Below are 25,234 nucleotides of genomic sequence, written 5' to 3'. Positions count from 1 at the left end.
CTGCTCACCTGCCGGGGCAGGCGGGGGCTGGGAGCTGAGGCTTGGGCTTCGGTCGGATCGCAGGGAGAGGACTGGGGTTGGCGGCGTGAACACAGCCTGAAGGGGTTAGTGCACCACAGCTAGCCGGGAGGGAGTCCGGGAAAAAGTCTGCAGCTGCCGAAGAGGCAAGAGACTTTTTCTTCCCTCTTTGTTTCCTGGTGCGGGAGGAGAGGGGATTAAGCGTGCTGCTTAAAAGAGCTCCAGAGACAGGCGCGAGCCGCGGCCATCAGCGCAGAACCCAGAGACGGGCATGAGACGCTAAGGCTGCTGCTGCAGCCACCAAAAAACCTGTGTGCAAGCACAGGTCACTATCCACACCCCCTCTCCCGGGAGCCTGTGCAGCCCGCCACTGCCAGGGTCCCGTGATCCAGGGACAACTGCCCCAGGAGAACACATGGTGCACCTCAGGCTGGTGCAACTTCATGCCGGCCTCTGCTGCCCCAAGCTCGCCCTGCACTTCGTACCCCTCCCTCCCCCCGGCCTGAGTGAGCCAGAGCCCCTGAATCAGCTGCTCCTTTAACCCCGTCCTGTTTGAGCGAAGAAGAGATGCCCTCAGGCGACCTACATGCAGAGGCAGGTCAAAATCCAAAGCTGAACCCCGGGAGCTGTGCGAACAAATAAGAGAAAGGGAAATTTCTCCCACCAGCCTCAGAAGCAGCGGATTAAAGCTCCACAATCAACTTGATGTACCCTGCATTTGTGGAATACCTGAATAGACAACGAATCATCCCAAATTGAGGAGGTGGACTTAGGGAGAAAGATATATTATTTTTTCCCCTATTCTTCTTTTTGTGAGTATGTATGTGTATGCTTCTGTGTGAGATTTTGTCTGTATAGCTTTGCTTTCACCATTTGTCCTAGGGTTCTGTCCATCCGTTGTTTTTTTGTTTCTGTTTTTTTGTTTTTTTACTTTTAAAAAATGTATTTCTTAATAATTATTTTTTATTTTAATAACTTTATTTTATTTTATCTTACTTTATTTTATCCTCTTTCTTTCTTTCTTTCTATTTTTTCTCCCTTTTATTCTGAGCCGTGTGGATGAAAGACTCTTGGTGCTCCAGCCAGGCATCAGGGCTGTGCCTCTGAAGTGGGAGAGCCAACTTCAGGAAACTGGTCCACAAGAGACCTCCCAGCTCCACGTAATACCAAATGGCGAAAATCTCCCAGAGATCTCCATCTGAACACCAAGACCCAGCTTCACTCAACGGCCAGCAAGCTACAGTGCTGGACACCCTATGCCAAACAACTAGCAACACAGGAACACAGCCACATCCATTAGCAGAGAGACTGCCTAAAATCATAATAAGGCCACAGACACCCCAAAACACACTACCAGACGTGGACCAGCCCACCAGAAAGACAAGATTCAGGCTCATCCACCAGAACACAGGGACTAGTCCACTCCACCAGGAAGCCTACAAAACCCACTGAACCAACCTTAGCCACTGGGGACAGACACCAAAAACAACAGGAACTATGAACCTGCGGCCTGCGAAAAGGAGACCCCAAACACAGTAAGATAAGCAAAATGAGAAGACAGAAAAACACACAGCAGATGAAGGAGCAAGGTAAAAACACACCAGACCTAACAAATGAAGAGGAAATAGGCAGTCTACCTGAAAAACAATTCAGAATAATGATAGTAAAGATGACCCAAAATCTTGGAAATAGAATAGACAAAATGCAAGAAACATTTAACAAGGACGTAGAAGAACTAAAGAGGAAACAAGTAATGATGAACAACAAAATAAATGAAATTTAAAATACTCTAGAAGGGATCGATAGCAGAATAACTGAGGCAGAAGAACGGATAAGTGACCTGGAAGATAAAATAGTGGAAATAACTACTGCAGAGCAGAATAAAGAAAAAAGAATGAAAAGAACTGAGGACAGTCTCAGAGACCTCTGGGACAACATTAAAAGCACCAACATTCGAATTATATGGGTCCCAGAAGAAGAAGAGAAAAAGAAAGGGACTGAGAAAATATTTGAAGAGATTATAGTTGTAAACTTCCCTAATATGGGAAAGGAAATAGTTAATCAAGTCCTGGAAGCACAGAGAGTCCCATACAGGATAAATTCAAGAAGAAACACGCCAAGACACATATTAATCAAACTATCAAAAATTAAATATAAATAAAACATATTAAAAGCAGCAAGGGATGGGAGAAGACCTAAATAGACATTTCTCCAAAGAAGATATACGGATTGCCAACAAACACATGGAAGAATGCTCAACATCATTAATCATTAGAGAAATGCAAATCAAAACTACAATGAGATATCACCTCACACCTGTCAGAATGGCCATCATCAAAAAATCTAGAAACAATAAATGCTGGAGAGGATGTGGAGAAAAGGGAACCCTCTTGCACTGTTGGTAGGAATGTAAATTGATACAGCCACTATGGAGAACAGTATGGAGGTTCCTTAAAAAACTAAAAATAGAACTACCATACGACCCAGAAATCCCACTACTGGGCATATACCCTGAGAAAACCATAATTTAAAAAGAGTCATGTACCAAAATGTTCATTGCAGCTCTATTTACAATAGCCAGGACATGGAAGCAACCTAAATGTCCATCATCGGATGAATGGATAAAGAAGGTGTGGCATGTATATACACTGGAATATTACTCAGCCATAAAAGGAAACGAAATGGAGTTATTTGTAGTGAGGTGGATGGAGTTAGAATCTGTCATACAGAGTGTAGTAAGTCAGAAAGAGAAAAACAAATACAGTATGCTAACACAGATATATGGAATCTAAGGGGGAAAAAAAAGGTCATGAAGAACCTAGTGGCAAGACGGGAATAAAGACACAGACCTACCAGAGAATGCCCTTGAGGATATGGGGAGGGGGAAGTGTAAGAAGTGACAAAGTGAGAGAGTGGCATGGACATGTATACACTACCAAACGTAAAATAGATAGCTAGTGGGAAGCAACCGCATAGCACAGGGAGATCAGCTCTGCTTTGTGACCACCTAGAGGGGTGGGATACGGAGGGTGGAAGGGAGGGAGATGCAAAAGGGAAGAGATATGGGAACATATGTATATGTATAACTGATTCACTCTGTTATAAAGCAGAAAGCGGGCTTCCCTGGTGGCGCAGTGGTTGACAATCTGCCTGCCAATGCAGGGGACACGGGTTGGAGCCCTGGTCTGGGAAGATCCCACATGCAACGGAGCAACTAAGCCCGTACGCCACACCTACTGAGCCTGCGTGTCTGGTGCCTGTGCTCCGCAACAAGAGAGGCGGCAATAGTAAGAGGCCCATGCACCGCGATGAAGAGTGGCCCTCACTTGCTGCAACTGGTGAAAGCCCTCGCACAGGAACTAAGACCCAACACAGCCATAAATAAATAAATAAATAAATAAATATTTTTTTAAAAAAGCAGAAAGTAACACACCATTGTAAAGCAATTATACTCCAATAAAGACGTTAAAAAAAAAAAAGCAGGGACTTGCCTGGTGGTGCAGCGGTTAAGAATCCGCCTGCCAATGCAGGGGACACTGGTTCAAGCCCTGGTCCGGGAAGATCCCACATGCTGCGGAGCAACTAAGCCCGTGTGCCACAACTACTGAGCCCATGCTTTAGAGCCCGTGAGCCACAACAACTGAGCCTGCATGCCACAACTACTGAAGCTCATGCGCCTAGAGCCCGTGCTCTGCAACAAGTGAAGCCACTGCAATGAGAAGCCCACGCACCGCAACAAAGAGTAGTCACTGCTCGCCGCAACTAGAGAAAGCCTGCATGCAGGAATGAAGACCCAACATAGCCAAAAATAAATAAATAAAATAAATAAATTTTAAAAAAAAGCAGCAAGGGAAAAACAACAAATAACACACAAGGGAATCCCCATAAGGTTAACAGCTGATCTTTCAGCAGAAACACTGCAAGCCATAAGGGAGTGGCAGAACATACTTAAAGTGATGAAGGAGAAAAACCTACAACCAAGATTACTCTAACCAGCAAGGATCTCATTCAGATTTGATGGAGAAATTAAAACCTTTACAGATAAGCAAAAGCTGAGAGAGTTCAGCACCACCAAACCAGCTTTACAACAAACGCTAAAGGAACTTTTCTAGGCAAGAAACACAAGAGAAGGAAAACACCTACAATAACAAACCCAAAACATTTAAGAAAATGGGAATAGGAACATACATATCGATAATTACCTTAAATGTAAAAGAATTAAATGCTCCCACCAAAAGACACAGACTGGCTGAATGGATAGAAAAACAAGACCCGTATATATGCTGCCTACAAGAGACCCACTTCAGACCTAGGGACACATACAGACTGAAAGTGAGGGGATGGAAAGATATTCCATGCAAATGTAAATCAAGAGAAAGCTGGGGTAGCAATTCTCATAACAGACAAAATGGACTTTACAATAAAGACTATTACAAGAGACAAAGAATGACACGACATAATGATCAAGGGATTGCTCCAAGAAAATATAACAATTGTAAATATTTATGCACCCAACATAGGAGCACCTCAATACATAAGGCAAATACTAACAGCCATAAAAGGGGAAATCGACAGTAACACAATCATAGTAGGGGACTTTAACACCCCACTTTCACCAATGGACAGATCATCCAAAATGAAAATAAATAAGGAAACACAAGCTTTAAATGATACATTAAACAAGATGGACTTAATTGATATTTATAGGACATTCCACCCAAACACATCAGAATACACTTTCTTCTCAAGTGCTCATGGAACATTCTCCAAGATAGATCATATCTTGGGTCAGAAATCAAACCTTGCTAAATTTAAGAAAACTGAAATCATATCAAGTATCTTTTCCGACCAAAACGCTATGAGACTAGATATCAATTACAGGAAAAGATCTGTAAAAAATACAAACGCATGGAGGCTAAACAACACACTATTTAATAACCAAGTGATCACTGAAGAAATCAAAGGGGAAATAAAAAATACCTAGAAACAAATGAAAATGGAGACACGACAACCCAAAACCTATGAGATGCAGCAAAAGCAGTTTTAAGAGGGAAGTTTATAGCAATACAATCCTACCTTAAGAAACATCTCAAATAAACAACCTAACCTTGCACCTAAAGCAATTAGAGAAAGAAGAACAAAAAAACCCCAAAGTTAGCAGAAGGAAAGAAATCATAAAGATCAGATCAGAAATAAATGAAAAAGAAATGAATGAAATGATAGCAAAGATCAAAGAAACTAAAATCTGGTTCTTTTAGAACATGAACAAAATTGATAAACCATTAGGCAGACTCTTCAAGAGAAAAAGGGAGAAGACTCAAATCAATAGAATTAAAAATGAAAAAGGAGAAGTAACAACTGACACTGCAGAAATACAAACGATCATGAGAGATTACTACAAGCAACTCTATGCCAATAAAATGGACAACCTAGAAGAAATGGACAAATTCTTAGAAATGCACAAGCTGCCGAGACTGAACCAGGAAGAAATAGAAAATATGAACAGACCAATCACAAGCACTGAAATTGAAATTGTGATTAAAAATCTTCCAACAAACAAAAGCCCAGGATCAGATGGCTTCACAGGCGAATTCTATCAAACACTTAGAGAAGAGCTAACACCTATCCTTCTCAAACTCTTCCAAAGTATTGCAGAGAGAGGAACACTCCCCAACTGATTCTACAAGGCCACCATCACCCTGATACCAAAACCAAAGGTGTCACGAAGAAAGAAAACTACAGGCCAATATCACTGATGAACATAGATGCAAAAATCCTCAACAAAATACTAGCAAACAGAATCCAACAGCACATTAAAAAGATCATACACCATGATCAAGTGGGGTTTATTCCAGGAATGCAAGGATTCTTCAATATACGCAAATCAATCAATGTGATACACCATATTAACAAATTGAAGGAGAAAAACCATATGATCATCTCAATAGATGCAGAGAAAGCTTTTGACAAAATTCAACACCGATTTATGATAAAAAAAAAACCCTTCAGAAACTAGGCATAGAGGGAACTTACCTTAACATAATAAAGGCCATATATTACAAACCCACAGCCAACATCGTCCTCAATGGTGAAAAACTGAAAGCATTTCCACTAAGATCAGGAACAAGACAAGGTTGCCCACTCTCACCACTATTATTCAACATAGTTTTGGAAGTGTTAGCCACAGCAATCAGAGAAGAAAAAAAAAGAAAAGGAATCCAAATCGGAAAAGAAGAAATAAAGCTGTCACTGTTTGCAGATGACATGATACTATACATAGAGAATCCTAAAGATGCTACCAGAAAACTACTAGAGCTAATCAATGAATTTGGTAAAGTAGCAGGATACAAAATTAATGCACAGAAATCTCTTGCATTCCTATACACTAATGACGAAAAATCTGAAGGTGAAATTAAGAAAACACTCTCATTTACCACTGCAACAAAAAGAATAAAATATCTAGGAATAAACCTACCTAAGGAGACAAAAGACCTGTATGCAGAAAATTATAAGACACTGATGAAAGAAACTAAAGATGATACAAATAGATGGAGAGATGTACCATGCTCTTGGATTGTGAGAATCAACATTGTGAAAATGACTCTACTACCCAGAGCAATCTACAGATTCAATGCAATCCTTATCAAATTACCAATGGCATTTTTTACAGAACTAGAACAAAAAATCTTAAAATTTGTATGGAAACACAAAAGACCCTGAATAAACAAAGCAATCTTGAGAACGAAAAATGGAGCTGGAGAAATCAGGCTCCCTGATTTCAGACTATACTAGAAAGCTACAGTAATCAAGACAGTATGGTACTGGCACAAAAACGGAAATACAGATCAATGGAACAGGATAGAAAGCCCAGAGATAAACCCATGCACATATGGTCACCTTATCTTTGATAAAGGAGGCAAGCGTATACAGTGGAGAAAAGACAGCCTCTTCAATAAGTGGTGCTGGGAAAACTGGACAGGTACATGTAAAAGTATGAAATTAGAACACTCCCTAACACTATACACAAAAATAAACTCAAAATGTAATAAAGACCTAAATGTAAGGTCAGACACTATCAAACTCTTGGAGGAAAACATAGGCAGAACACTCTATGACATAAATCACAGGAAGATCCTTTTTTACCCAGCTCCTAGAGAAATGGAAATAAAAACAAATATAAACAAATGGGACCTAATGAAACTTAAAAGCTTTTGCACAGCAAAGGAAACCATAAACAAGATGAAAAGACAACCCTCAGAATGGGAGAAAATATTTGCAAATGAAGCAACTGACAAAGGATTAATCTCCAAAATTTACAAGCACCTCATGCAGCTCAGTAACAAAAAAACAAAAAACCGCTCTTTCCCTCCGAGAAGGCAGCGGAGGCTCACTGTACAGTCATGGCCAAGATTAAGGCTCGAGACCTTCGCGGCAAGAAGAAGGAGGAGCTGCTGAAACAGCTGGAGGACCTGAAAGTGGAGCTGTCCCAGCTACGCGTGGCTAAAGTAACAGGCGGCGTGGCTTCCAAACTCTCCAAGATCCGAGTTGTTCGCAAATCCATCGCCCGTGTACTCACCGTCATTAACCAGACTCAGAAAGAGAACCTCAGGAAATTCTATAAGGGCAAGAAGTACAAGCCCCTGGATCTGCGGCCCAAGAAAACGCGTGCCATGCGCCGCCGGCTCAACAAACACGAAGAGAACCTGAAGACCAAGAAGCAGCAGCGGAAGTACGCGGTCAAGGCCTGAGCATCCAGGTGTCAATAAAACAAACAAACTGGAAAAAAAAACAAAAACAAAAAACAAAAAACCCAATCCAAAACTGGGCAGAAGACCTAAATAGACATTTCTCCAAAGAAGATACACAGATTGCCAACAAACACATGAAAGAATGCTCAACATCATTAATCATTAGAGAAATGCAAATCAAAACTACAATGAGATATCATCTCACACCGGTCAGAATGGCCATCATCAAAAAATCTACAAACAATAAATGCTGGAGAGGGTGTGGAGAAAAGGGAACACTCTTGTACTCTTGGTGGGAATATAAATTAATACAGCCACTATGAAGAACAGTATGGAGGTTACTTAAAAATAGAATTACCGTATGACCCAGCAATCCCACTACTGGGCATATACCCTGTGAAAACCATAATTCAAAAAGAGTCATGTACCAAAATGTTCATTGCAGCTCTATTTACAATAGCCAGGACATGGAAGCAACCTAAGTGTCCATCGACAAATGAATGGATAAAGAAGATGTGGCACATATATACAATGGAATATTACTCAGCCATAAAAGGAAACGAAATTGAGTTATTTGTAGTGAGGTGGATGGACCTAGAGTCTGTCATACAGAGTGAAGTAAGTCAGAAAGAGAAAAACAAATACGGTATGCTAACATATATATATGGAATCTAAGGGGGAAAAAATGGTCATGAAGAACCTAGTGGTAAGACAGGAATAAAGACACAGACCTACTAGAGAATGGACTTGAGGATATGGAGAGGGGAAAGAGTAAGCTGTGACAAAGTGAGAGAGTGGAATGGACATATATATACTACAAACGTAAAATAGATAGCTAGTGGGAAGCAGCGGCATAGCACAGGGAGATCAGCTTGGTGCTTTGTGACCACCTAGAGTGGTGGAATAGGGAGGATGGGAGGGAGGGAGATGCAAGAGGAAGAGATATGGGAACATATGTATATGTGTAACTGATTCACTTTGTTATAAAGCAGAAACTAAGACACCATTGTAAAGCAATTATACTCCAATAAAGATGTTAAAAAAAAGGAAAAGATTTCGACAAAATTCAACACGCATTTATGACAAAAACTCTCCAGAAAGTGGGCATAAAGGGAAGCTACCTCACCATAATAAAGGCCATATATGACAAACACACAGCAAACATCATTCTCAATGGTGAAAAACTGAAAGCATTTCCTCTAAGATCAGGAACAACACAATGATAGCCACTCTCACTGCTATTATTCAACATAGTTTTGGATGTCCTAGCCTCAGCAATCAGAGAAGAAAAAGAAATAAAAGGAATACAAATTGGAAAAGAAGAAGTAAAACTTTCACTGTTTGCAGATGATGTGATACTATATAGAGAGAATCCTAAGGATGCCACCAGAAAATTACTAAAGCTAATCAATGAATTTGGTAAAGTTGCAGGATACAAAATTAATGCACAGAAATCTCTTGTATCCTATACACTAATGATGAAATATCTGAAAGAGAAATTAAGGAAACACTCCCATTTACCATTGTAACAAAAAGAATAAAATACTTAGGAATAAACCTACCTAGGGAGACAAAAGACTTGTATGCAGAAAACTATAAGACACTGACGAAAGAAATTAAAGATGATACCAATAGATGGAGAGATATACCATGTTCTTGGATTGGAAGAATCAATATTGTGAAAATGACTATACTACCCAAAGCAATCTACAGATTCAATGCAATCCCTATCAAATTACCAATGGCATTTTTTACAGAACTAGAACAAAAAAATCTTAAAATTTGTATGGAGACACAAAAGACCCTGAATAGCCAAAGCAGTCTTGAGGGAAAAAAACGGAGCTGGGGGAATCAGACTCCCTGACTTCAGACTATACTACAAAGCTACAGTAATCAAGACCATATGGTACTGGCAAAAAACCAGAAATATAGATCAATGGAACAAGATAGAAAGCCCAGAGATAAACCCACGCACCTATGGTCAACTAATCTATGACAAAGGAGGCAAGGATATACAATGGAGAAAAGACAGTCTCTTCAATAAGTGGTGCTGGGAAAACTGGACAGCTACATGTAAAAGAATGAAATTAGAACACTCCCTAACACCATACACAAAAATAAACTCAAAATGGATTAGAGACCTAAATGTAAGACCGGACACTATAAAACACTTAGAAGAAAACATAGGAAGAACACTCTTTTACAGAAATCACAGCAACATCTTTTGTGATTCACCTCCTAGAGTAATGGAAATAAAAACCTAAATAAACAAATGGGACCTAATGAACCTTAAAAGCTTTTGCACAGCAAAGGAAACCATAAACAAGACCAAAAGACAGCCCTCAGAATGGGAGAAAATATTTGCAAATGAATCAATGGACAAGGATTAATCTCCAAAGTATATAAACAGCTCATGCAGCTCGATACTAAAAAAAAACAAACAACCCAATCCAAAAATGGGCAGAAAACCTAAATAGACATTTCTCCAAAGAAGACATACAGATGGCCAAGAAGCACATGAACAGCTGCTCAACATCACTAATTATTAGAGAAATGCAAATCAAAACTACAATGAGGTATCACCTCACACCAGTTAGAATGGGCTTCATCAGAAAATCTAGAAACAACAAATGCTGGAGAGGGTGTGGAGAAAAGAGAACCTTCTTGCACTGTTTGTGGGAATGTAAACTGATAGAGCCACTATGGAGAACAGTACGGAGATTCCTTAAAAAACTAAAAATAGAATTACCATATGATCCAGCAATTCCACTACTGGGCATATACCCAGAGAAAACCATAATTCAAAAAGACACATGCACCCCAATGTTCATTGCAGCACTATTTACAATAGCCAGGTCATGGAAGCAACCTAAAGCCCATCGACAGACGAATGGATAAAGAAGATGTGGTACATATATACAATGGAATATTACTCAGCCATTAAAAGGAACCAAATTGGGTCATTTGTTGAGACGTGGATGGATCTAGAGACTGTCATACAGAGTGGAGTAAGTCCGAAAGAGAAAAACAAATATCGTATACTAACGCATATATGTGGAACCTAGAAAAACGATACAGATGAACCGGTTTGCAGGGCAGAAATTGAGACACAAATGTAAAGAACAAATGTATGGACACCAAGGGGGGAAAGCCGCGGGGGTGTGGGGCTGGTGCTGTGATGAATTGGGCGTTTGGGATTGACATGTATACACTGATGTGTATAAAATTGATGACTAATAAAAACCTGCTGTATAAAAAAAAAGGTGATCAAATGTATTCTATTGGAAAGAAGCAAAAATAGACCATATTTACTGTCTAAAAAAAAAAAAAAGGAGAAAATGACCTAAATGCTGTCAATGGATCAATGGATAAATAAAATAAGGTATATTCATATGAGAAAAGTATTCAACCATAGAGATGAATGAATAACTGATACATGATACAATTATGCATGAGTTTTTCATTTTATGCTACAAGGAAAATTCACACTTTAAAGACCACATATGACAGGATTCCATTTATATGAATGGTCCTAACTGGCAAATCCATAGAGACTGTAGGTACATTACTGTTCATTAGAGCCAGGGGAGAGGACAAATGAGGAGTTATCACATTTAGGGCCCAAGGCTCCTGTTGGGGTGATGGAAATGTTCTAAAAGTATAGTGATGGTTGAACAACTCTATGGATTTATTAAGAACCACTGAATTGTATAATTTTAATGGGCTGTATGGCATGTAAATTATATCTCAATAAAACTGTTTACAAAAATAAAAAGAGGGAATTCCCTGGTGGTCCAGTGGTTAGAACTCCACACTTTCACTGCCGAGGGTGTGGTATGGCCAGAAAAATTTTTTTTTAATTTTTGTAATTAAAAGAAAAAGAAAGCTCATGTTCTTTCCTTTCAAATTTCCTATGTGTCTCCTGCTCGGAACAACCAGGATTAGGCAATTGCTTTTCCCCCAAATCCCAACAAACTCAAACGATATGGGTCAAAATTCCGTAAAGCTCACCCCAGGGGAAATAGGGGTCAACCACCCTGGAAAGAAAGGATGAGGGCTGTTGGCTACAGAAGTGTGATGCAGGCGGGCTCTGGGAAGCTGCGTGGACGCAAACACACATCTTTTACTTGATGCTTTGATCTTCCAGACAAAGGTGAAGCGTGTGCAGCCTAAGCTTGGCAAGAGGGTGGCTGTTTCAAAGCAGAAAGAAGAACGTTTTGTTTTGTTATGTGGCTGCATATGTGAGAAATACATCACAGAAGGAGCAAAAGCAAATGAAAATTGTCGATATATTCACTGCAATCCCCTCAAAACAATAAACAGTTGTTTGCTTTAAACCTTGCTCAGAACAAGAATAAATATGAGGATTTTAAAAATAAGACTTAGGGAAATTCCCTGGCAGTTAGGGTTAGAATTAATGACTATAACTGAGTTTGAAGATTAGAGTTTGCTCGATGGATGCTAATCCAGGGATCATCATACTTAATATATATCTGCACTAATTATCAACAAAAAGCTTCAAGATCAAGAATAAACCCTGGTAAAATGGAAGGAGCAGTACATACACCACTGTTCACATAAAGGGTAACTTTCCATGACACAAGAGACGTAAAGGAGTTTCATTCTGATAACTCATGTTAGAGCTGGTGCCCTGAGGTTACGAAATTCTAATAGCTTATGAATATTAAGGGAAAATCTATTTGTATCAACTGTTTCATGGTTTATAGCACATTTGTTCTCTCACATCCATTGATTGTTGAACTACAAGAGTTTCTAGAAACCATTTAGACCCCCATCCTATGTCCACCTGACAGATAGGGAAAGGAAACTGAAGACCAGAGCATGAACCTGAATTGTCCAAGGACACACTCTCCTAACATCTGATCCAGAATTCCTTCTCATCTGGGATGGAGGAAGATTTCTGTTCTTTCCTCAGGCAATGGTTTTATCATTAGAATATGTCATTTCAAAGCAAGGAGCCTTTTGAGATATATTGCACTTTAATGAACGTTTGAACGATATAAACTTTTTGTATCGTCTTAAAGAAAACCCAAGGTTTGGTGTTTTATGCTTTTCAGAGTGGAAAAATAGGATTATTTTTATCATTCCCAGTGGTATTTAAACAAAGTAGACTATATGAGAAGAGAAAATTTTCAGGGCATGTTATGATTTCAGATCAGCCTAAAGGTTTTTAACACAATGACCTAAGTCCTGACTGCTTTGGTTTTCCAGCCAAGACAGGGAAGCAGAAATGAACTATAACATCTATTTCTCCTAGCCCTGTGCCCTCAGCCAGGGAATGTCACCATTACAGCAAGAATGACCACAGGTGCATACCTGCCATCGGTTACAGGTTCCTCTCTCAGGTTTCCACACAGGGGGTGGAACAGTGTCCAGGAGGGTTTAACTACAGTGACATTGATCAGCTCTCTCACCTGCAGGATGACTGGTCGGGGTCCAGGTCTCATTCACAGAGGTGATGTCACTCTCCAGCTCATATAAAATATGTCCCGCTCAGCCCTCACATACACAATATGTAGAACTCAATGCAAATGGACAGGAACACAGAGGTTTCAAGTTCTGACCCGAGTCCAGCCTTGCAGGTAAAAAGCAGACAAGTCTCTGGTTCAGAGGCCAGTATATCCCTTGCATTTGTACCTCTTCTGAAATTGATGTGGGTGTTGGTTTGGTTGAGATAGAGGGGACTGCGGGTTCCTTGGAAACAGAGGTCAGTCCACACTCTGCTCCCCACCTCTCCACATACAAGACAGGGCCCACAGGGCTTGGGGAACTCAACAAATATCAGTGGACTAAGAGTGAAAGAATGACTAACTTTGAATAAGGGCAATTTGGGGCAAGATTCCAGCCCTTTCTCATACTGCCAGATTCTAGAAGGTACTGCTTCCTGTCCACATGTAATGCTGCCCAGTCCCTTCATCCTATCATTACTCGGTTGTTTTTCTAGTTCCTTCTGCCATCTTTTTCCACCAATAAAATCTTGTTTATATCTGAAAGTAGACCTCAGTTGCTATCATCTTCAGTCAAGTTACCCGTCGAGAATAATTCACTGAACTTCTACAGCTCACTCACAGTATCCTTATGTGTCTTAGGATGGTAGCTCATTCACACAAAATCTTTAATCCTTCTTTAGACTATGAATTTCTTCCCGGCCAGGGTCAGCTGAATCAGTTCTGTCACCCTTTTACCTCTTAGTTCTGTGGTCAGAAAAAAAATCAGTACTCAATGAAGATTTGTGAAGCAGAATAAATCCCAGTGAGTTATTCACGATTGCAGAGAATTCTAGTCGTTCATCAAAATCCATCTTCTCCTTCTTTGGACACACAGCTGGACGGCATTCCTAGCCTCCCTTGTGGTAGGTGTGTTCATGTGACCAGTCCTTGCCAGTGGATGAGGAGAGGAGCCACTCTGTGACAACCAGCTTTGGAAGCTGATATGCCCCTAAGACATGGCAGTATATTAATGCTCAGTGTTGGTGTCTGGTGTTAGACAATTTAAAACTCAGGAAAGGGATGTCATCAAGATGGTGACAAAGCTTGTTCCCAACCTAAGTCCCCTCACAAGCAGACTAACTAGCAATTAGTCATAGACAAGCACCTTTGTAAAAATCCCAAAACTAGGAGGTGAGGCTGAAGCACACCCTTGGAAAACAGAGACTGAGAAGGACCACATTAGATAATAACACTCCAACTGCATCACCCCTCCCCAGGCAGGCAGAGCACCACACTGAGAGGACACATACCTCACCCCCCACCTGGGCCTACAGTTTCTCCAGGGGAAAGAAAAGAGCCCAGAAGGGACAGTCAGCTCCCCCAGCACTGCAGGGCACTTCCCAGGAGGCCCACTTGGGGATTAATGGGATTAGTGGGAAAATCTGTGGGGCTTGACTACTGAGGATCATAGAGACATAGGGTAATGGGGCTGGTCTTCCAGGACCCAGCAGTCGGAATGTGGCAGATCACTGCAGCTGCACCTAGCAGAGAGCCCAGTCAGTGGCGCTGTCTACCCAGGGAGCTCAGTGGCTAGTTCTTTCTGATTCAGGTCACCAGCCAGTGAGCTGTATCTGCCATGGAGCCTGTTCTAAGGCTCTGCCTGCACAGGGAATCATCTTCAAAGCCCCGTCAATAGTCTCCAGTCCTGACCAACAAGGAGACCTTCCCAGAGAATCTGAGCAGCTGGAGAGCCCATCCTACAGCGATGCATGGCGGGGAACCAACCCAGCAGTCCTACCCAACTGTAAAGAATAACCTCTGCCCTGCATAACCTATGAGCCATAACAGTGACCTTGGACACACTGTAATCCAGCCTGTGTTACCAGCCAGCCTGGACCCCAGCTTACAGCCCTGTCCAACAGCAGAGCTCAGTGTATGCCCTTCCTCAGGTGCTGAACGCAGCCTGTGATGTTGCTCAGGCAGGGAGCACAGCCAGTGACCAAACAAACTATGGAGCATAGCCTGTGGCCCCACCTGACAAGGAAACACAACCAGTGATCCATCCCAACCTCAGAGCACAGTCTGTAGCCCAAACCAACTGCAGAATATAGCAAGAGCCCTCTCCCAATAAAAAAGCCTGGCCAGTGATATTACCCAAAAGCAGAGTACAGTCAGGGTCTACCTGAGGCCCAGCTTCAGGGTCAGCCAAACATTGAGGCAAAGTCTGCATCCTTGCCTAACAGCAGACCACAGCCTGAGCAGCTGTCTGAGGAGTCCTGCCTATGGGCCTGCATGAACAGAGACCCCAGCCAGTGGCACCATCCACTTGGGGATCATGGCCTGAGAATCCACTCTAAGTGCAGTGACTGTGGAACAAAGCCTGTAGCACTGCCCAGTTGAGGAGTCCAACTACCCTACAGCACAACCCTGCCAGGAAAAAAACCCAAAAACACAGCAACCTTCTCCAGAGGTGACTGTAGAGACCAAGTAGTAGCTCCACCTGATTGCAAAACATATATTTATATGTCATCTGAAAAGGTCTTAGGTCATATAAAGATAGGTCATATGAAAGCCCAGCAACTTCACCCAATGAAGAAGCCCACCCAGCAGCCCCACTTTAATGCAGAACACAGCTAGCAGGCGCACTCAACCAAGAAGCCCAGCTGGCAGCATCCTGCCTGACCTCAGAGCTCAGGTAGTGCCCTTCCCCAAACAGAAACCTCAGTAGCAATCTTCACCAGACCGAAGATGCTATGAGCTGACCCATCCAGGACCTCAACCTGAGCTGACTTTTGAAGGACTATCCCTGCTGAAGCAAATCTGTAAAGTCTGGAAGAGGAGACTACCTACTCAAATGTGCAGATACCAGAGCAAAGAATCAAGAAGACTCAGGTAAACAAGACACCACAAAAGAAAACTGACTGTAAAGAAAAGGAGAACTATGAACTGACTGACAAACAACTCAGAATAATCCTCTCAAACTAGTTCAGTGATCTACAAAAACAGACAGAAAACTAAACAAAATTAGAAAAACAGTCCATGACAAAATAAGAGTTCAAAAAAGAAATAGAAACCATAAAAACCATAAATCCTAGAGCTGAAGAACACATAACTGAACTGAAGAATTCAATAGAGAGCATCGACATGAGACTCAGCCAACTGGAAGAAAGAATTTCTGAACTGGAATCAGGTCATAGGAAATTATCCAGTCAGAGGAGGAAAAAAATATTGAAAAAGAATGTAGAATGCTTAAAGCACTTTGGGATACCAATAAAGAAAAACACTATATGCAATATGGGACTCCCAGAGGAGAAGAAAAAGAGACAGAAATTCTATTTAAAGTAATAATGGGTGAGAACATCCCAAATATGGCAAGAAAAATAAATATCCAGATCCATGGAGTCCAAAAGAACCCAAACAGGTTGAAGCCAAAAAGGGCTGCACTGAGACACATTATAATTAGACGTCAAATTCAAAGACAAATAGAGATTTTTGAAAACAGCATGAGAAAAGCCACTCATCACACAAGGGAGTGCCCATAAGACTAGCAACAGTCTCAGCAGAAACATTGCATGTCAAGGGAGTGAGATGATATACTCAAAATATTGAAGGAAAAAAACTGTCAACCAAGAATACTATATGCAGCAAAGCTGTTCTTCAGAAATAAAGTAGAAATAAAGATTTTCCTGAAGAAACAATGCTGGGAGATCTCATCACCACTAGACTTGCCTTGCAAGAAATGATAAAGGGAGTTCTTCAAACTGAAATGAAATGATGCTAATTAACATCATAAAAACATGGGATTGTGTGTAACTCATTGTTAATGGTAAATATATATCCAAGTCAGATTCTCTAATATTGTAAAGGTGGTGCATAATTCACTTAAAACTCTTTTGAAGTCAAAAAATAAATTGTATTTTAAAAATAACTACAACAGGACTTCCCTGGTGGTCCAGTAGTGGTCCACTTCAGGGGGCACGTGTTCAATTCCTGGCCGGGAAGCAAAAATCCTGCATGCCATGAGGCCACACACACACACACACACACACACACACACACACACACACAAAATAACTTGCTATGAAATATATAATACAAAAAGACGTAAATTATAATATCAATATCTAAAAATGTGAGGGGGGGGTGAGTAAAAGTATAAAGCTTCTGTATGCTTCTGATCCAGGAGGGGCTCGGAGGAGATCAGTTCCTAGGGAAGAAGTTCTGGTGTTAGGGAGTCACTGGGGCTCTTACTCCAGGGCTATGGTTCTTGGCCACAGGAGTGAGTCTTATAAAACTGGAGTTCCTTTGCAGCTTAAGAAACAAATGTATGGGGGAGGAGTCAAGATGGCAGTGTGGGAAGACGTGGAGTTAGCATCTCCCCACAACTAGGGCACCTGCTGGCCGCTGTGGGAGGGGACTGTGACCCCCAAAGAGATGGGAGGAAACCCAAAGTGAACCAGTAGGACGTAGGGGACTGAGGGGGTAGGAAGAGTGGAAGCCAGAAAGGATTGGTGCCCCTGAGGCCAGGGAGATCAGGAGAGGCGGGGTAGGGACTCTCTGGGAAGAGTGGGAGAGGAGTAGAGGGTGATCGCCTGGCCCACTCGGGCCCAGGGAGCCTGCTGAGCTCCCAGGCTGATCCCCTGGCCTCCAAGGCCCCCCTCCCCCTCCCACCCACTGGTCGCATTGGTCCTGGGAGCATAGGAGGGAGATAGGGGACATCAGTAGAGGGAGGTGAGAGGGGTGCTCCCAGACCCCAGATCAGAGGAGCAGGAGAGGAGAGGAGGGGGTTTGCCCCTCCCAATCGAACACAGGAAGCCTGCTAGGCTCCCAGGTGAGGTCCCCTGCTCTCAGAGACCAGGGGTGGGGGGCAGCCTGAGCCCCTTCTGTTCCTTGAGCCTAAGCCCCACCTCCCCAAAGCCCCCAGGGCCTTTTCCAGCCCTGTTGGTCCTGAGCATTAACCCCAACTACCGTCCAAACCTCGCCCTTGCTTAGGCCACACTGTCGACAGCCAAGGCCTTTCCACCCACCTTTTTTTGGGTTTTTTTTTTCTCCCTTTCCCTCCTCCTCTTGTTTACTATTGTGGTACTGATGTACATTCCAGTTGTTGATTCATCTATACTTTTATATTTACATTCTTTCTAACATATCTCTTAGTTCCTAGTCTAATTTTATTTTTTATTTTCTTATTTTTCTCTTTTTTTTTGCCACCCCACGTGGCTTGTGGCATCTTGGTTCACGATCCCAGGGTCAGGTTAAAGTTCCTGAGGTGGGAGTTCCGAGTACAAAGCACTGGACTAACAGAGAACCTCAGACCCCAGGGAATATTCATCAGACTGAGGTCTCACAGAGGTCCTCATCTCAGCACCAAGACCCAACTCTACCCAATAGCCTACAAATTCCAGTGTTGGAAGCGTCAGGCCAAACAACCAGAAAAACAGGAACACAATACCACACATTAAAAAAAAGAGAGAGAGAGATGGGAAAAATATGTCATAGATGAAGGAGCAAGGTAAATACCTACAAGACCAAGTAAATGAAGAGGAAATAGGCAATTTACCTGAAAAAGAATTCAGAGTAATGATAGTAAAGGTGATCCAGAATCTTGGAAATAGAATGGAGACACATATTGAGAAAATACAAGAAATGTTTAAGAAAGATCTAGAAGAACTAAAGAACAAACAAACAGAGATGAACAACACAATACCTGAAATGAAAAATACACTAGAAGGAATGAATAACAGAATAACTGAGGCAGAAGAATGAATAAGTGAGCTGGAAGACAAAATGGTGGAAATAACTATTGAGGAGCAGAATAAAGAAAGAAGAATGAAAAGAATTGAAGATAATTTCAGAGACCTCTGGGACAACATTAAGCGCACCAACATTCGAATTACAGGGGTCCCAGAAGAAGAAGAGAAAAAGAAAGTGTCTGAGAAAATATTTGAAGAGATTATAGTGCAAAACTTCCCCAACATAGGAAAGGAAATAGTCAACCAAGTCCAGGAAGCACAGAGAATCCCATACAGGATAAACCCTAGGAAAAACACACCAAGACACATATTAATCAAATTAACAAAAATTAAATTCAAAGGAAAAATATTAAAAGCAGCAAGAAAAAAAAACATACAAAGAAATCCCCATAAGGTTATCAGCTGATTTTTCAGTGGGAACTCTGCAGGCCAAAAGGAAGTGGCAGGATATACTTAAAGTGATGAAGGAGAAAAATCTACAACCAAGATTACTCTACCCAGCAAGGATATCATTCAGATTCGATGGAGAAGTCAAAAGCTTTTCAGCCAAACAAAAGCTAACAGAATTCAGCACCACCAAACCAGCTTTACAACAAATGCTAAAGAAACTTCTCTAGGCAAGAAACACAAGAAAAGGAAAACACCTACAATAACAAACCCAAAACATTTAAGAAAATGGGAATAGGAACATACATATCAATAATTACCTTAAATGTAAATGGATTAAATGCTCCCACCAAAAGACACAGACTGGTTGAATGGATACAAAAACAAGACCCATATATATGCTGTCTACAAGAGGTCCACTTTAGACCTAGAGACACATACAGACTGAAAGTGAGGGGATGGAAAAAGATATTCCATGCAAATGGAAATCAAAAGAAAGCTGGAGTAGCAATTCTCATATCAGACAAAATAGACTTTAAAATAAAGACTATTACAAGAGACAAAGAAGGACCCTATATCATGATCAAGGGATCGATCCAAGAGGAAGGTATAACAATTGTAAATATTTATGCACCCAACATAGGAGCACCTCAATACATAAGGCAAATAATAACAGCCATAAAAGAGGAAATCAACAGCAACACAATCATAGAAGGGGACTTTAACACCCCACTTTCACCAATGGACAGATCATCCAAAATGAAAATAAATAAGGAAACACAAGCTTTAAATGATACATTAAACAAGATGGACTTAATTGATATTTATAGGACATTCCACCCAAAAACAACAGAATACACATTTTTCTCAAGTGCTCATGGAACATTCTCCAGGATAGATCATATCTTGGGTCACAAATCAAGCCTTGGTAAATTTAAGAAAATTGAAATCGTATCAAGTATCTTTTCCGACCACAACGCTATGAGACTAGATATCAATTACAGGAAAAGATCTGTAAAAAAATACAAACACATGGAGGCTACACAATACACTACTTAATAACGAAGTGATCACTGAAGAAATCAAAGGGGAAATCAAAAAATACCTAGAAACAAATGACAATGGAGACACGACGACCCAAAACCTATGGGACGCAGCAAAAGCAGTTCTAAGAGGGAAGTTTATAGCAATACAAGCCTACCTCAAGAAACAGGAAACATCTCGAATAAACAACCTAACCTTGCACCTAAAGCAATTAGAGAAAGAAGAACAAAAAAACCCCAAAGCTAGCAGAAGGAGAGAAATCATAAAGATCAGATCAGAAATAAATGAAAAAGAAATGAAGGAAACAATAGCAAAAATCAATGAAACTAAAAGCCGGTTCTTTGAGAAGATAGACAAAATTGATAAACCATTAGCCAGACTCATCAAGAGAAAAAGGGAGAAGACTCAAATCAATAGAATTAGAAATGAAAAAGGAGAAGTAACCACTGACACTGCAGAAATACAAACGATCATGAGAGATTACTACAAGCAACTCTATGTCAATAAAATGGACAACCTGGAAGAAATGGACAGATTCTTAGAAATGCACAACCTGCCGAGATTGAACCAGGAAGAAATAGAAAATATGAACAGACCAATCACAAGCACTGAAATTGAAACTGTGATTAAAAATCTTCCAACAAACAAAAGCCCAGGACCAGATGGCTTCACAGGCGAATTCTATCAAACATTTAGAGAAGAGCTAACACCTATCCTTCTCAAACTCTTCCAAAATATTGCAGAGGGAGGAACACTCCCCAACTCATTCTACGAGGCCACCATCACCCTGATACCAAAACCAGACAAAGATATCACAAAGAAAGAAAACTACAGGCCAATATCACTGATGAACATAGATGCAAAAATCCTCAACAAAATACTACAAACAGAATCCAACAGCACCTTAAAAGGATCATACACCATGATCAAGTGGGGTTTATTCCAGGAATGCAAGGATTCTTCAATATACGCAAACCAATCAACGTGATACATCATATTAACAAATTGAAGAAGAAAAACCATATGATCATCTCAATAGGTGCAGAGAAAGCTTTTGACAAAATTCAACACCCATTTATGATAAAAGCCCTGTGGAAAGTAGGCATAGAGGGAACTTTCCTCAACATAATAAAGGCCATATATGACAAACCCACAGCCAACATTGTCCTCAATGGTGAAAAACTGAAACCATTTCCACTAAGATCAGGAACAAGACAAGATTGCCCACTCTCACCATTATTATTCAACATAGTTTTGGAAGTGTTAGCCACAGCAATCAGAGAAGAAAAAGAAATAAAAAGAATCCAAATCGGAAAAGAAGAAGTAAAGCTGTCACTGTTTGCAGATGACATGATACTATACGTAGAGAATCCTAAAGATGCTACCAGAAAACTACTAGAGCTAATCAGTGAATTTGGTAAAGTAGCAGGATACAAAATTAATGCACAGAAATCTCTTGCATTCCTATACAGTAATGATGAAAAATCTGAAGGTGAATTTAAGAAAACACTCCCGTTTACCACTGCAACAAAAAGAATAAAATATCTAGGAATAAACCTACCTAAGGAGACAAAAGACCTGTATGCAGAAATTTATAAGAAACTGATGAAAGAAATTAAAGATGATACAAATAGATGGAGAGATATACCATGTTCTTGGATTGGAAGAATCAACATTGTGAAAATGACTCTACTACCCAAAGCAATCTACAGATTCAATGCAATCCCTATCAAACTACCACTGGCATTTTTAACAGAACTAGAACAAAAAATTTCACAATTTGTATGGAAACACAAAAGACACGAATAGCCAAAGCAATCTTGAGAACGAAAAATGGAGCTGGAGAAATCAGGCTCCCTGACTTCAGACTGTATACAAAGCTACAGTAATCAATACAGTTTGGTACTGGCACAAAAACAGAAATAGAGATCAATGGAACAGGATAGAAAGCCCAGAGATAAACCCATGCACATATGGTCACCTTATCTTTGATAAAGGAGGCAAGCGTATACAGTGGAGAAAAGGCAGCCTCTTCAATAAGTGGTGCTGGGAAAATTGGACAGGTACATGTAAAAGTTTGAAATTAGAACACTCCCTGACACCATACACAAAAATAAACTCAAAATGGATTAAAGACCTAAGTGTAAGACCAGACACTATCAAACTCTTAGAGGAAAACATAGGCAGAACACTCTATGACATAAATCACAGCAAGATCCTTTTTGACCCAGGTCCTAGAGAAATGGAAATAAAAACACAAATAAACAAATGGGACCTAATGAAACTTAAAAGCTTTTGCACAGCAAAGGAAACCATAAACAAGACCAAAAGACAACCCTCAGAATGGGAGAAAATATTTGCAAATGAAGCAACTGACAAAGGATTAATCTCCAAGATTTACAAGCAGCTCATGCAGCTCAATAACAAAAAAACGCACAACCCAATCCAAAAATGGGCAGAAGATTTAAATAGATATTTCTCCAAAGAAGATATACAGATAGCCAACAGACACATGAAAGAATGCTCAACATCATTAATCATTAGAGAAATGCAAATCAAAACTACAATGAGATATCATCTCACACCTGTCAGAATGGCCATCATCAAAAAATCTACAAACAATAAATGCTGGAGAGGGTGTGGAGATAAGGGAACACTCTTGCACTGTTGGTGGGAATGTAAATTGATACAGCCACTATGGAGAACAGTATGGAGGTTCCTTAAAAAACTAAAAATAGAACTACCATATGACCCAGCAATCCCATTACTGGGCATATACCCTGAGAAAACCATAATTCAAAAAGAGTCATGTACCAAAATGTTCATTGCAGCTCTATTTACAATAGCCAAGACATGGAAGCAACCTAAGTGTCCATCATCGGATGAATGGATAAAGAAGATGTGGCACATATATACAATGGAATATTACTCAGCCATAAAAAGAAATGAAATGGAGGTGTTTGTAATGAGGTGGATGGAGTTAGAGTCTGTCATACAGAGTGAAGTAAGTCAGAAAGAGAAAAACAAATACAGTATGCTAACACATATATATGGAATCTAAGGGAAAAAAAAAAAAGAGGTCATGAAGAACCTAGTGGCAAGATGGGAATAAAGACACAGACCTACTAGAGAATGGACTTGAGGATATGGGGAGGGGGAGGGTTAAGATGTGACAGGGTGAGAGAGTGGCATAGACATATATACACTACCAAATGTAAAATAGATAGCTAGTGGGACGCAGCCGCATAGCACAGGGAGATCAGCTCGGTGCTTTGTGACCACCTAGAGGGGTGGGATAGGGAGGGTGGGAGGGAGGGAGATGCAAGAGGGAAGAGATATGGGAACATATGTATATGTATAACTGATTCACTTTGTTATAAAGCAGAAACTAACACACCATTGTAAAGCAATTATACTCCAATAAAGATGTTTAAAAAAAAAAGATAGCTGGAGTAGCAATATTCATATCAGATAAAATACACTTTAAAATAAAGAGTGTTACAAGAGATAAGGAGGGACACTACATAATGATCAAAGAATCAATTCAAGAAGAATATATAATTTTATAAATGTTTATGCACCCAACATAGGAGCACCCCAATACATAAGGCAAATGCTAACAACCATGAAGGAGAAATCGATAGTAACACAAAAATAGTAGGGGACTTCAACATCCCACTTACACCAATGGACAGATCATCCAAACAGAAAATAAGTAAGGAAACACAAGCTTTAAATGACACAATAGAACAGATAGATCTAATTGATATTTATAGAACATTCAACCAAAAAGTGGCAGAATACAATTTCTTCTCAAGTGAACATGGAACATTCTCCAGGATAGATCACATCTTTGGTCACAAATCAAGCCGCAGAAAATTTAAGAAAATTGAAATCATATCAAGCATCATTTATGACCACAATGCTATGAGATTGGAAATCAATTACAGGAAAAAAACTGTAAAAACCACAAATACATGGAGACTAAACAGTGTGCTACTAAATAACTAAGAGATCACTGAAGAAATCAAAGAAGAAATTAAACAATACATAGAAACAAATGACAACGAAAACATGACGACCAAAAACCTATGGGACAGAGCAAAAGCACTTCTACAAGGTAAGTTTATAGCAATTCAATCTCACCTCAAAGAACAAGAAAAATCTCAAATAAAAAAATCTAACTCTATACTTAAAACAACTAGAGAAAGAAGAACAAAGAAAACCTAAAGTCAGTAGAAGGAAAGAAATCATAAAGATCAGAGCAGAAACAAATGAAAGAGAAATGAAGAAAACAATAGCAAGGATCAACAAAACCAAAAGCTTGTGTTTGAGAAGATAAACAAAATTGATAAACCCTTAGCCAGACTCACCAAAAAAAAAAAGGGGGAGAGGATGCAAATCAATAAAATTAGAAATGAGAAAGGCGAAATCACAACTGACATTGCAGAAATACAAAGAATTATAAGAAACTACTACAAAAAACTACATGCCAATAAAATTGACAATGACGAAGAAATGGACAAATTCTTCAAAAGGTACAATTTTCCAAGACTGAACGAGGAAGAATTAGAAAATATAAACAGATATATCACAAGTAATGCAATTGAAACCATAATTTAAAATCTTCCAACAAACAAAAGTCCAGGACCAGATGGCTTCAGAGGTGAATTCTTTCAAACATTTAGAGAAGAGCTAACACCTATCCTTCTCAAACTCTTCCAAAACATTGCAGAGGGAGAAACACTCCCAAATTCATTCTATGAAGTTACCATGACCCTGATACCAAAACCAGAAAAAGATATCACAGAAAAAGAAAATTATAGATCAATATCAC

General features: G+C 40.2%; 1 protein-coding gene across 1 annotated transcript; it reads left to right on the top strand.

Annotated features, from left to right (window-relative positions):
• Positions 1–7,382: 7,382 nt before the first annotated feature.
• LOC133096929 (large ribosomal subunit protein uL29-like) lies at positions 7,383–7,766 on the top strand. Its single transcript, XM_061198829.1, has one exon. The coding sequence runs from the start codon at positions 7,419–7,421 to the stop codon at positions 7,764–7,766; it is 348 nt and encodes a 115-aa protein (XP_061054812.1). The 5' UTR covers positions 7,383–7,418.
• Positions 7,767–25,234: the final 17,468 nt, after the last annotated feature.

This window comes from Eubalaena glacialis, chromosome 1 (assembly GCF_028564815.1).
Source record: "Eubalaena glacialis isolate mEubGla1 chromosome 1, mEubGla1.1.hap2.+ XY, whole genome shotgun sequence".
In the NCBI taxonomy this organism is placed as follows: domain Eukaryota; kingdom Metazoa; phylum Chordata; class Mammalia; order Artiodactyla; family Balaenidae; genus Eubalaena; species Eubalaena glacialis.
This window is presented reverse-complemented; position numbering and strand designations above follow the sequence as displayed.

Coding starts and splice junctions, on each gene's coding strand:
- LOC133096929 (XM_061198829.1), top strand. CDS start 7,419: ATGGCCAAGATTAAGGCTCGAGACCTTCGCGGCAAGAAGAAGGAGGAG.